Source organism: Equus quagga, unplaced genomic scaffold, assembly GCF_021613505.1.
Source record: "Equus quagga isolate Etosha38 unplaced genomic scaffold, UCLA_HA_Equagga_1.0 203_RagTag, whole genome shotgun sequence".
Lineage (NCBI taxonomy): Eukaryota > Metazoa > Chordata > Mammalia > Perissodactyla > Equidae > Equus > Equus quagga.
The window spans coordinates 3,077,719-3,090,020 of NW_025798627.1; the positions used below are offsets into that span (position 1 = coordinate 3,077,719).

A 12,302-nucleotide genomic window follows, 5' to 3' on the forward strand; every position below is an offset into this window, starting at 1 on the left:
CATACAAAATCTATTTCATGGTCTTACTTTTGTTTTCTCACTGTGTTTGCAATTTAAGAGAGACCTGGCCCTTCTTTCTCTGTCTCTCCGTTTTCCGTTCCATTTTGAGTGTTTTCAGTCACAGTTGCTTCATCGGAGTAGAATCTAGAATTTCATTCATGACCAGCTGTAAAAAAGAGATGGTGACAAATTGCACAACTGTCCAAAGAAATTTCTTCCTAATGATTCTTTTATTTCTAAACGCATATCCTAATTATGGAATACATATTATAATGATAACTCCCTTCCATAAAAAGTGTATGTATTATAATACAAATTGATAAAATGCATTTTTAGTATACTTTTAAAGCTATAGCGGATTTTTTTTTTAAGGTGAAAGATGCAGGTCGTGATTGCTTCTGTGTACAGGTCCTTATGGAGGAGCATGTATTTGATAATGCTGCTATTATTCAGATCTTAAAACTGCTTAAGATTTAGATTACTGAGGTGCATCCTTTCCCATGGACAAAATTCTAGTGTAGATTTCATTTGTTTTGAGATCCTTACCTTGCTTTTGCATCAGTGCTTACAAGGGAGTGGAAACATTTGCTGTCAGATGCTATTGAAGGAGAAGATTTTAACGTGTTATTGTTGTCTGTTAATTTCTAAGGGAATATGCTGGTTTATGTTTATCAGAGGCTGTATATAAATACGTGGGCTTTTAGTTGAGATTTTTTTAAAACTGAAGATAGAGCCCTTATCTCTTTTCGTTTTTCTATGGCTTAATAATTAGGAAACTCCCCATAGATTGAAGTAGGTCACTTTGGTTTTGTATTGCACTGAAGAGTTTGGTTAAAATAAATTTATTTTGGAACAATACAGTACTAATTCCTGCTTATTTTTAGCCACATTATTGAAGCTATTTTAATATTTGCAGTAGTAGAAATTGCTTAGTGTTGGGAACAAAGCATATGGACCTCAACAGATGCATTCCGTGCCTCGTAAAATGACCGGAAAGAAAGAGAAAATTAGTGTAGCTAATGCAAAAGAGCTGTTTGGCTTTTTGTTGTTGTTGAGTAGTTTGTATTCAATTATTTTGGTTCACATTGCCTTTTTGAGGTTTTATACTTCTGTTAATGATTTGTTAGTGCAGTAATAATTACAGTGGCGGAGTTTGTGATCCACATTTTTAGTTTTTATTTTTATGATGTAAAAAGCTGTGTCAATTCACTACAGTATTTATACTCTTAGCCCTTTGCCTCTTAGTCCTTTATTTTGCACACTGGGTCCAATTATTTTACAAATATGGTTAAAATCTGACTATGGAATCATTTTGAAATATAGTAAGAGATTTCTGGATAACTGAGGTCATTCTATTAAGAATCAATGGTTTTTAATGAATAAAAGTGTTCTAAACGTATTATGTTGCTTACTTTTAATTATATTTTATAGTAAGCTAATTGTTCACAGGTTGATAGCTAGCCTATGGGATGTTCTAGTCATTGGATTTTCTTCTCTTTCTTGATCCTTTTCTTATTTTTTTACTGCTTATTTGCATATTCTTTATCTGGCCAGCAGAGGAGATGAAAAGGTAGTTGAAACATGCTCAATTTTATTCTCCCATTTAAAAAATAAAAAGTGGGACAGGAATTTGAAACTTTTTGTAAAAATGAGGTTTTGAATTTAAAATTGTTGGATTATCTCTATCATTCTCTCCCTCTGGTTTTCCTAGATTCACTTATTCAGACTTAACTGGGCATCTCAGGAACCTAGCAGGCAAAACACACGTTACGCTTTAAAGCTTCCTGCCTTATTATGAAAGGCAAGCAAGCTTTGATTTGGTAGCAAACAGTTTTAGGCAAATTGTAGAATTCGAGAAGCATCTGTGTTGTTTTCTCCTGTACAGTAATTTGCTTGGCTGTCTTCAGATACGTGACTAATGGTTGCTTTCTGAAAGGAAGCATTAATATTGGAAAATGTAAATCATATATTTTATTATTAAGTCTGATGTTTATTTAGCGGATCATTTATTGAATGACTACTCTGTGTCAGCTATATTCTAGATACTGGGTATGGATGAGAGGGAAGTAGAGATGAATCAGACCTTGTACCTTTAATTTGTGTCTTTATAATACAATGGGGGAGACAGGAATGTAATGGATAGTTAAAATATAGTGTGCTATATGTTGTAATTTCACTGTAAGAGAGTATGTACAAGCCTCTTCAGAGAGGAGAGCATCCAAATTGGTTTTGGGTAGTCAAAGACTGTAGAGAAGATGTAGTGAATTGGGACATGTTGGGTGTATGGTTCCTGAAGTGCAGAAACAAGAAAATTGCAGGCATAAGGAGCAGCATATGTGAAGGTGGGAAGGCACCAGGACACATTGCATAAGCAATATGTGTAGTATGTCACCATTTATGTAAAAAGGAGAAAATTACTTAGAAACACATTTGCTTACATGTGTAAAATATTTCTGGAAGCACACGCAAACTGATAGTGTTGGTTGCCTTCTGGATAGGGAAGTGGATGACTAAAGGACCAGGGTTAGGAGAGAGCCTTTTCAGTGTTTACCTCATTGAATCTTGAATTTTGAAACATATTAAAAATAAATTTTAAAGCATAGCATGTGTAAGTTATGAGAAAGTAGGCAAGAATAATTAGAGTCAGATTTTAAAGGCCCTCTCTCTTAAGCCTTTATCATCTGTATATGCAGTGAGGAAACGCATAAAGGTGTGTGTTTTAACAGGTATTTCTTGACAGCAGTATGGACTGTGGGTTGTAGCAGGGAGATTATGACAGGGAGAGAGAGCAGTCTGAAAGACTCAGTTGTGCCTAGGTCTCTTTATCAAGCTGGAGTCCTCAAGCGTATTCGCAGGGGTGGGGTGTGCAAAGGGCTGACAGCTCTTTGTAAGATCTTTAAAATGGTCTGCGTTCGTTTTGATCAAAATCCTTTTTTTTTCATTTTGGTCAGTTCCTTTGGCTCAAACTTTTATTTTCCAGTTTTAATCGTAAGATAAAGACTTTAGTTTCTTAAATCAGTATTTTTCTAGCGCTTGGAAATATATTAGAATTTTTGTCTTTTGGAAGGGGTCTGGGTGAGAGATGGGAAGGACCCGCACTAAGGCAGAGTCAGGAGAGGGTGGACAGCAGGGGCAGGATTGTGGAGATATTTTCAGAGTAAAGCTAATTAATTGATCTCAGTCAAAGATCTTTTAGGGGGAGGGGTGCTCATTTAAAACTAATCTGTTTAAAGTAATTTAAAATCTATTGGAGTTCTGTTGCTATAAATGGTTTCTTTTTAAATCCTTTGACCGTCTTCCGTTTGTTCGGCAGCATCCTTTTGTATGCCTGTACCTTTTCTGTCCTCAGTCTGGTCAATACCCTTCCTGTCTCTTCCTGCTGCTTGTTCCCAGCTTGGACTCTGTCTGGAAATGCAGCTTTACCATTTGCCTACAACTCCCACTCTCTTTTTGTTCTACCTCTTTTTCCATCTCCATACTTTTTTCCTTCATATTGTATGCATTCATGTTTTTTTAATTGTATGCCTTTTCACTACAAAATTGCTTTCATAATAGTATTTTATGAAAGATATCAAGTATATTCTTTTGCTTGGTTTTTTGTCTCCAGAAAATTAAATATTTCCTTTTAGATATATTTGATAATTTCCTCTTCTTACTTTCCAACTAGCTCAAAACTTTGTTTAGCTACTGCCCTAAAAGGAATAATGATTTAATATGCACATACTACTATATCAAATGGTGTACTAAATTGGGAGGAGTTAAGAAACTTTTTCTTTGTTCTCTCACTTTTTTTTTTGCTTAATTTGTACCTAAAGAAACAAAATATTGCATCACTTTAATTTTTGATTGTATACTATACATAATCAATATTGGGACTAATTTGAGTTGAAGTACATGTACACACATAAAGAAAAAACGTGGGGTCGGTATTTCTGTATTTTGATTAATCATTTGAGGAGACGAAGTTGCTAGTATCTTAAACAATATGCTCACAGTCTCTAAGGATGTTTTCATAGTGTTACTGGCACAGATTGTTTATGGTAATGTCCTCAAAGGAATGTTCAGGAATGTGCGTCAGTGATCAGATTCTGCTTTTTAGAACAGTGAGGTTTTTCAGTAGTCATTACCATCTTCAGTTTTTAAAATTCATTCAGTAATTAAAATTTTTATCAAGCACATGGGTAGCACTGCTAGATCATTAAATCTATTGATGTTTACTTAAATAAAATCTACTGTTCATGTAACTGGTTTCCTTTTTAATGGCTTCTATCCTGAAAAAAAAAAAGGATCAAAAGAAGAGCTGGTACTTAACTACTGCTTTTATAGATGTCTACCTTTTTGGGATGACATTAAGACCTAATTTATATTTTGTTGAAAAAAATTTTAGGTGAACTACTGGCTCGTTTGGTATGCAATAATATGAATTGCAGAGAAGTTTAAGGCTTGCTGATAAACCGTGCATCTGGCCCATGAGAACTGAAACAGATGCTAATTCATTGGAATGTTTATGATGAGAAGAGTGTATGGTGTCTTGACCAAGACATGGCTATAAGGTTCAGATTAATTTGTTAAGCACATTTTAGGTCAAAGCATACTAGGTCGAGAGGTCAGAAAGCTGCATTATAAAACAAACTTACTTTCCTTTGAATGATGTAACAGCTGGAATATATCATTGGGCCTCAGTAAAAGGAGAGACATTATAAAACAGTTTAAAATAGCAAAAAACAATTGATTTGGTAATGGAAGGCTTTTATCATTTCTAAGTATAATTGACACTGATACCAAATTAAATGCACTTCCAGTTGTGGTAACATGTAACTTGCTGACATATGCCAGTGTTTTTCTGCCTTTGTCAGTGGCTATTTTGAGTAGTTTATATTCAGTAGAGTTTTCAGGTAGTTCCATTTTATGCTTTCCTGAAGATTGCATGGTTCAAAACTCATATAATTCAAGACTAATTCTCTATATGAATAAACTAAAAGTAGAACTTGTTTTGTGTATTAAGTGCAGTTTTATTAGTAATATTTTTATATTGCACTATTTTAAATTTGTAGAATTCAGAATTGAGTACAATGAGGCTGAATTGTGTTAATAAAATTGATTAAAGTGAAATTGCATTTTTTTTTGCTGTAGAAAATAGAACTTCCAAAGAAACTGGCAAAACGCTATCCTGCATATGAATTATATCTTTACGGAGAAGGATCCTATGCTGAAGAACACAAAAGTCTCCCTTTGACAGGTATTCCAGTTCTCTTTCTTCCGGGTAACGCTGGAAGTTATAAGCAAGGTAAGTCTCAGAAGTGAATTTTGAAAGCTACAAAATTCAGTTGAAGAGTTTTTCAGAGACATACTCTGTGTTAAGTACTGTGCTAGGCATGCTGGGAGACATAAATATGTGAGATTTTGTCTGAGAGAAAGTAGATAAAAAAGTATAGTTGAAGACCACTTTGCAAAGAGTAAGAAGGAGAAAAAGAGTAAGATGGAGTGGAGTGGGATAAGTAGATATAGGGATGCAGGAATCAGCAGGAGAAAGAGGTGTGTGTTGGAAATGGAGGTTACAGAGAACAGAACCTGAAGCATTGATTAGAGAAGTAAATCAGTGGTTCATGTTATATTGAACAAGAGAGGAGATTGGCTTCTTTATTTGGAGCTCTTTAAGTTAGAGAGATCTAGAAGTACTGAGGGGAGTACAGAAAGGTGAGGGTGGGAAATTAGGTGTACAGATTCCAAAATGAATATTGGCTTGGAGAAAGAGCAGTTATTTCTGTTATAACAACCAAGTAATCTGGAAATAACTTCAGCTAAAATCTGCTTTTCTGGTTATTAAATGGTATATATTTTTATATAATGAGAAAGGAATTATTTCAACGTTTAATTTAACTGCTTACATGTTTATTTATCTAGCAGGTATTTATGGGGTACCTACCATGAGCCAGGCAGTATTCTAGGTGTTAGGGATCTAAAACAGACCAAGACAGATAAAGTCTCTCTCCTCATCGAACTTACATTCTTGTTGGGAAGACAGCCATCAAATGAATAAGACATTAATGTTAAAAGCTAGAAAGGAAAATAAACCAGAGTAAGGGATAGAGAATCAACAGGGTCAGGAAGTGGCTAGTTTAGATGAAGTGGCCATGAAAGGCCACTACGAGGAGATGACATTTGGGCAGAGGCTTGAATGTAACAAGAGACTGGGGTATGTGACTATTTGGGGGAAGACCCAGAGGCAGGAAGATGCTGGATGCATTCGAGGCCACTGAGACTAGAGAAAGTGAAAAGAAATGAGGATGGAAACGTAGCCACAGGCTGTCTCACATAACCTAAGGGAAACACTTCAAATTGTGGTCTCAGTGTGTTGGGAAACTGTTGGAGGATTTTTGGTAGGAAATGATATAATCTGATGTTTTTGTTAATCATACTTGAAATGTAACACACATACAGCAAAACACATAGAATATTTGGTTAAAAATTATTGTAAAGTGAATACCCATGGAATTAAAACCCACGTCCAGGAATAAAGATTGTCCCCTGGAAACTTCCTGTGTAACTCTTCCTGGTTAAAACTACCTTCCCTCTTTCTAGATGTAACCACAATCCTGACTTTAAGATAGTAATTTCCTTGACTATTCTCTATAGTTTTAGCAGCTAAGTATGCATCTCTAATACAATCTACTTATTTGGGGCTGTTCTTAAACTTTGTAATATAAATATAATCATGAGTTTGTATTCTTTGGCTTCTTCCACTCAATGTTGTTTTTAAAATTCATCCAGGTTGTTGTAGGAGCTTTGATTCATTCATTCTCCTCGCTCTATATTATTCTGTTGTATGACTATACCATAGTTTAAACATTTTGTCTTTGGACATTTGTGTTTACATTTATTGGCAATTACAAATAATGAATATTCTTCTCATCTTGGAGCACATAAGTCCATTGTTTCTGCAAGAGGTATAGCATAAAAGCATAATTCCATGTCACAGATAATGTGTATCCTTTCATTTTTACTGGTTGTGGTAACATACTCCCAGAAACAGTACATTATACTTCCCTTTGCTCCATATCCTTGACATTGGAACTGTTAGATTTTTAAATTTTAACCAATCTGGTGGGTGTGATTTATTTTTAAAAAATGATCACTCTGGTTTTGCTGTGTAGAGAATTTGCTGAAAAGAGGCAAGAGTGGTAAATAGGAAAGATAATAAACATCATTAGTTATCAAGGAAATGGAAATCAAAACCACAATGAGATTTCATTTCATACCCAGTAAGGTAACTACAGTATAAAAGACAGATAATAACACATGTTGTTGAGGATGTGAAGAAATTGAAATGCTCATACATTGCTGTTGGGAATGTAAAATGGTACAGCCTCTTTGAAAACAGTTTGACAGTTCCTCAGAATATTAAACATAGAGTTATATGAGCCAAGAATTCTACTCCTAGGTATCTACCCAAGAAAAATGAATACATCCTTCTACATAAAAACTTGTATGCAAATGTTCATAGCAACACTATTCATAATAGCTAAAAGGTAGAAACAACCCAAATGTCCATCAACTAATGAATAGATGAATAAAATATTATATAACTATGTAATGGAATATTATTCAGTAATAAAAGGGAGTGAATTACATGCTACAAAGTGGATGAACCTTGAAAACATCCATATGTGAAAGGAGCCAGTCATAAAAGACCACGTATTATATGATCCCATTTATAAAAATGTCCAGAATAGGTAAATCCATAGAGATAGAAAGTAGATTAGTGCTTTCCAGGGCTTAGGAGGAGAAGAGGAATGAGGAGTGATTACTCATGAATACTGGGTTTTCTTTTGCGGATGATAAAAAAAAAAAGTCTAAAGTTAGATTGCAGAAATGATTGTACAACTCTGCGAATAACCTAAAAATCATTGAATTGTACACTTTACAGGGTGAGTTGTATAGTATGTGAATTATATATGGTTAAAAAAAATTGAATGGCAAACAGAGATATTTTGTTGACTAAGCCATACACCGCTATTTTTAGTGCTAATTTGTGTAATCAATTCACAATAAAGCCCGTTAAAGAATTTATAAAGCAAAACCTAAACCAGTGGAAGCACGGAGGCCAGTTAGGAGACTCTTAGTGCAGGCAGGAGATGAAGGTGCTTGGATTAGGGAGGTGGTGGTGCACATGGTGAGAAGCCTGGAGCAGGTAGAGCGTGACAGGATTGACTGACGGGTTGGATGTCATGTGTCAGAAAAAGAGACAGATCAAGCATGAGTATCTAAAATATGTTGATGAGCAGACATTTCTTGTAGGAATATTCTCATTCTTAAAATCCTCAAGTGTGACAAAATTCTTATTCTTTTAATTCTTCAATGAATCCGTCTCTCTCTTTTAACTGTTATTATCCCTAAAAGGGAAGCAGGTAGAGAATGACCTCTTGACTTTGTATTTAATTTAAAACAATATTTAGGGCACAGGACATATAACTCCTAGGTCAGTTTGTTCTTCTAAATTGATACTATTAAAGGATTTCACCCTGAAATAGGTTGTGTTTATTTAGGGTGTGGGATAAAGTTATCTGTTGAGAGACTTTGAAGCAAGAATACCTGAAACTTCTAAACATTTGTTTAATGTGCACTTTGCCTTTTTCCTCTACAGTTCGTTCTATTGGCTCTATTGCACTTAGAAAAGCAGAAGACATTGACTTCAAGTACCACTTCGACTTCTTTAGTGTGAATTTCAATGAAGAATTGGTGGCACTGTATGGGGGAAGTCTTCAGAAGCAGACCAAGTTTGTACATGAGTGCATTAAAACAATTCTCAAGCTCTATAAGGTAACAGATAAGCTTGCAAATCAATAGTGATCAACCTGTTAGCATCTCTTTTTTTTAATAAAGGACTCAGCATATTTTAAATCATTTATTTGTTTATATGGAAGTTGAGGCGAAGATGTCACCAAGTGTTTTTTTGTGGGAGTCTGTTGTTTTGAACTTAATGGTGGCTTTTGAAATTTCAATTGAATTTACAAGAAAACTTTCTTGTGAATTTAGGAAAAAAAATTTTTTACTTTGTATATAAATTAGGAGTGCAGTATGTTTCCTAAAAACCATTAGTATGGATTTCTGCCTCTAGTTATAACTAAGTAACTGGTCCTAGAGTAGACCATCTGCATTTGTAAACAACTATAAAACTAGTCAAGATAGCTGAAGCATGTTTTCAGGTCTTGGACAACCAAGCAGTAAAGGACCATGACTCCTGAAAGAAAGAAAACATGTGAGGTAAGCTCCATGATCACCATGGCTTTCTGCCTAGAAGCATTTTCCAGGCCATGGGGCAAGCAGGTGGAGATCATGTAGAGCATATTGATATCACTGAGCTGAGGAAGGTGGAGATTAGAATTTGGACTACTGAAGTGGCTAAATTTCTGGGGCACGGTATGAGAAAGAAGACAGCTAGGCAGAGATAGAAGCTCTAGAAATTTGCACTTTTTGGTCTTTCCTATGCTGCATATGCACAGGTCACCAACTAAAGGCAATGGCATAACAAGGAGGAAGTGGGTGGGATGTGTCCACCTCAGGTGCAAGGACTAGGGGAAGTTTAAAAGAGCAGTAAAACAGGCTAAATCATTCTGTGCCAGCAATCCTGAACAGTGTCAGTAATAAAATACTACTATCTACTGGGGTGAGCTACTTCTTCCCTTGGCATGCCACTGTGCGTGTCCTGGAAAACAACACCTACTGGGGAATTGTGAGCTGGATTGGGATTTCAGAGGCCACATAGTGCTGGGAAACAGGAGTTCGGACCAGCTAGAGCAGAAAGACCTAACACATCGGGCATTCATTTGAGACCCCAGAAAGGACATGATAGAGAAGTAGGACTACTACAAGCCCTAAAGTAAGAGCTTCTCTAGGATCCACCTTAACCATGCTTAAGAATAAGCCTCAAAAATACCAAAATTGGGAATTTAAAGAAAAAAATGCACATAACAAGAGAACAGATGGAGAATCTCAGAGACATGAAAACTATTTTTAAAAAAATGCAAAGGAAAATCTAGAACTGAAACAGTACATATCAGAAATGAGAAATTCAGCAGATAGGCTTTAAGCAGATTGAACATGACAGAAGAAGAGATTATTGAATTTGAAGTTAGGACAATAAAAACTACCCAAAATGAAGCACAGAAGATAAAAGGATGAAAAGGATAGAGCCTCAGGAACTTGTGGGACAGTACTAAGCAGTCTAACATATATGTAATTGGAACCTCAGAAGAAGAGAGAGAAATAGGAGAGGAAAAAATATTTAAAGACCTAATGGCCCCAAATTTTCCAATTTTGATTAAAAATTTTCAACCCACAGATCCAAGAAAGTCAATGAATGTCAAGCAGGATAAACACAAAATCACACTTATGTATATCATAGTCAAATTGTTGAAAACCAAAATAAAGAGAAATCTTAAAAGCAGCCAGAAGAAAAAAGACCCTTTACTTATAGAGAAAACAATAAAAATTACCACTGGTTCCCATTAGAAATAATGAAAGCCAAAAACAACAGAACATCTTAAAGGTATTGGGGGTGGAGATGAGGGGGACTCTCAACCTAAAATTGCATATCCAGCAAAATTATCCTTCTAAAGTGAGAGCAAGATAAAGACGTTGTCAGAGTAACAAACACTGGCAGTTTTGTCTTTAGTAGAAGGAAAGAGGGAAATAAAAAAATTGCTGGTAGGTGAACAGCACAGTAATTGCTGCAGACACGATCTATACATGGATGCTAAAATTAGTGGGTGAAAAATTGAGAAAAAGGATATTCATATGGTCTCAAAGTATCTTTTCTAAAATTATTATTGACTACCAAGGGAAAGAGTAACTTTATAGTGGAGAAACCTGGCAGACATCATGTTAACCAAGGTTCTCATCACCAGTAATAAGAGAATTTGACATCATTAACCCCCTTGACATGCACGGAGAAGGATGCAACATAATTTTTGTAACGTTATTGTCAGAAATGCATAACCTCGTTCTAATCATGAGAAAACTTCAGACAAACCCAAATTGAGAGACATACTATAAACATAACTAACCAGTACTCTTCAAAAGTATCAAGATCATAAAAAACAAGGAAAGACTGAAGAATTGTCACATATTAGAGAAGACTAAGGAGAAATAACAATAAATGCAAGGTGGGATGCAGGATGGAATCCTGAAATAGAAAAAGTACGTTGGTGGGGAAACTGGTGAAATTTAAATAAGGTCTGCAGTTTAGTTAATACTATCACACTAATGTTAATATTTTCTTTTGATGTTTGTAGTATGGTTATGTAAAATGTTAGCATCGAGGGAAGTTGGGTAAGAGCTGTATGGGAACTCTCTATGCTATTTCTACAACTTTTCTCTAATTGGTTCAAAATAAAAGGTTAAAAAAATTGTTTAGAGCAAAAAAAGCATTATGAGGGTTATAACTTATTTATAAGGAAAGTACGTGATGGTGGTGAAAAGAGTGGAAAGAGGAGAAAGTAGGATTATTCCACTATGGTAAGAAGTGGTGTAATATTAAGTCATGGTAGACTAAGTTAAGGTTGCATGTTGTAATTTTTAGAGTAACAGCAACAAAATAGGAGATATAGCTAAAGAGCAAATGAAGGAGAAATACTCAATCTGAAAGGAGGAAAGAACGAAAAAACAGATCGAACAAATAGGAAACAAATGGCAAGATGATAGAACTAAACCCAACAATACCAATAATTACTTTAATTGTAGATGGATTAAACACCAGTTAAAAGGTAAGCTTGTCAAACTGGATTGAAAAAACAAGACCCACCCAACTATATGATAATCTCTCTACTAGAAAGTAAAAGCCACTTTAAATATAAAGATCCTGATAGATTAAAAGTAAAAAAATGAAAAAAATATACATACAAACAGATCATATGAAAGTTGGCATGGCTATCTTAATATTAGTTAAATAGATTCTGGGACAAAGGATGTTACGGGGATCTAGAAGACATTTCGTAATGATAAAGGAGCCAGCTCACAAAGGAGGCAAAACATTCCGAAGTAAGTAAGCACCTAATAACAGAGCTTCCTGACTCATGAAGCGGAAACTAACAGAACTAAAGGAAGAAATAGATAAATCCACAGTTAGAGTTGTAGAGTTCAACAATCCTTTCTCAGTAATTGATAAAATAAATAGAAAGAAAATCAGTAAGGTATAGAAGATTTGAACACTGGTTAATACCAGCTTAACCTACTGACATTTGTGGAGCACTACACCCAACAACTGTAGAAACTACGTTCTCTTTAAATGCACATGGAACATT

General features: G+C 35.1%; 1 protein-coding gene across 1 annotated transcript in view; it reads left to right on the plus strand.

The window, feature by feature from the left end:
* Window positions 1-12,302, plus strand: part of LOC124233494 (GPI inositol-deacylase) — a 63,062-nt gene that overhangs the window by 963 nt on the left and 49,797 nt on the right. Inside the window, exons 2-3 of the mRNA XM_046650634.1 lie at window positions 5,134-5,287; window positions 8,645-8,820. Coding sequence (XP_046506590.1) covers window positions 5,134-5,287; window positions 8,645-8,820 — 330 coding nt within the window. The remainder of the gene's footprint in view (window positions 1-5,133; window positions 5,288-8,644; window positions 8,821-12,302) is intronic.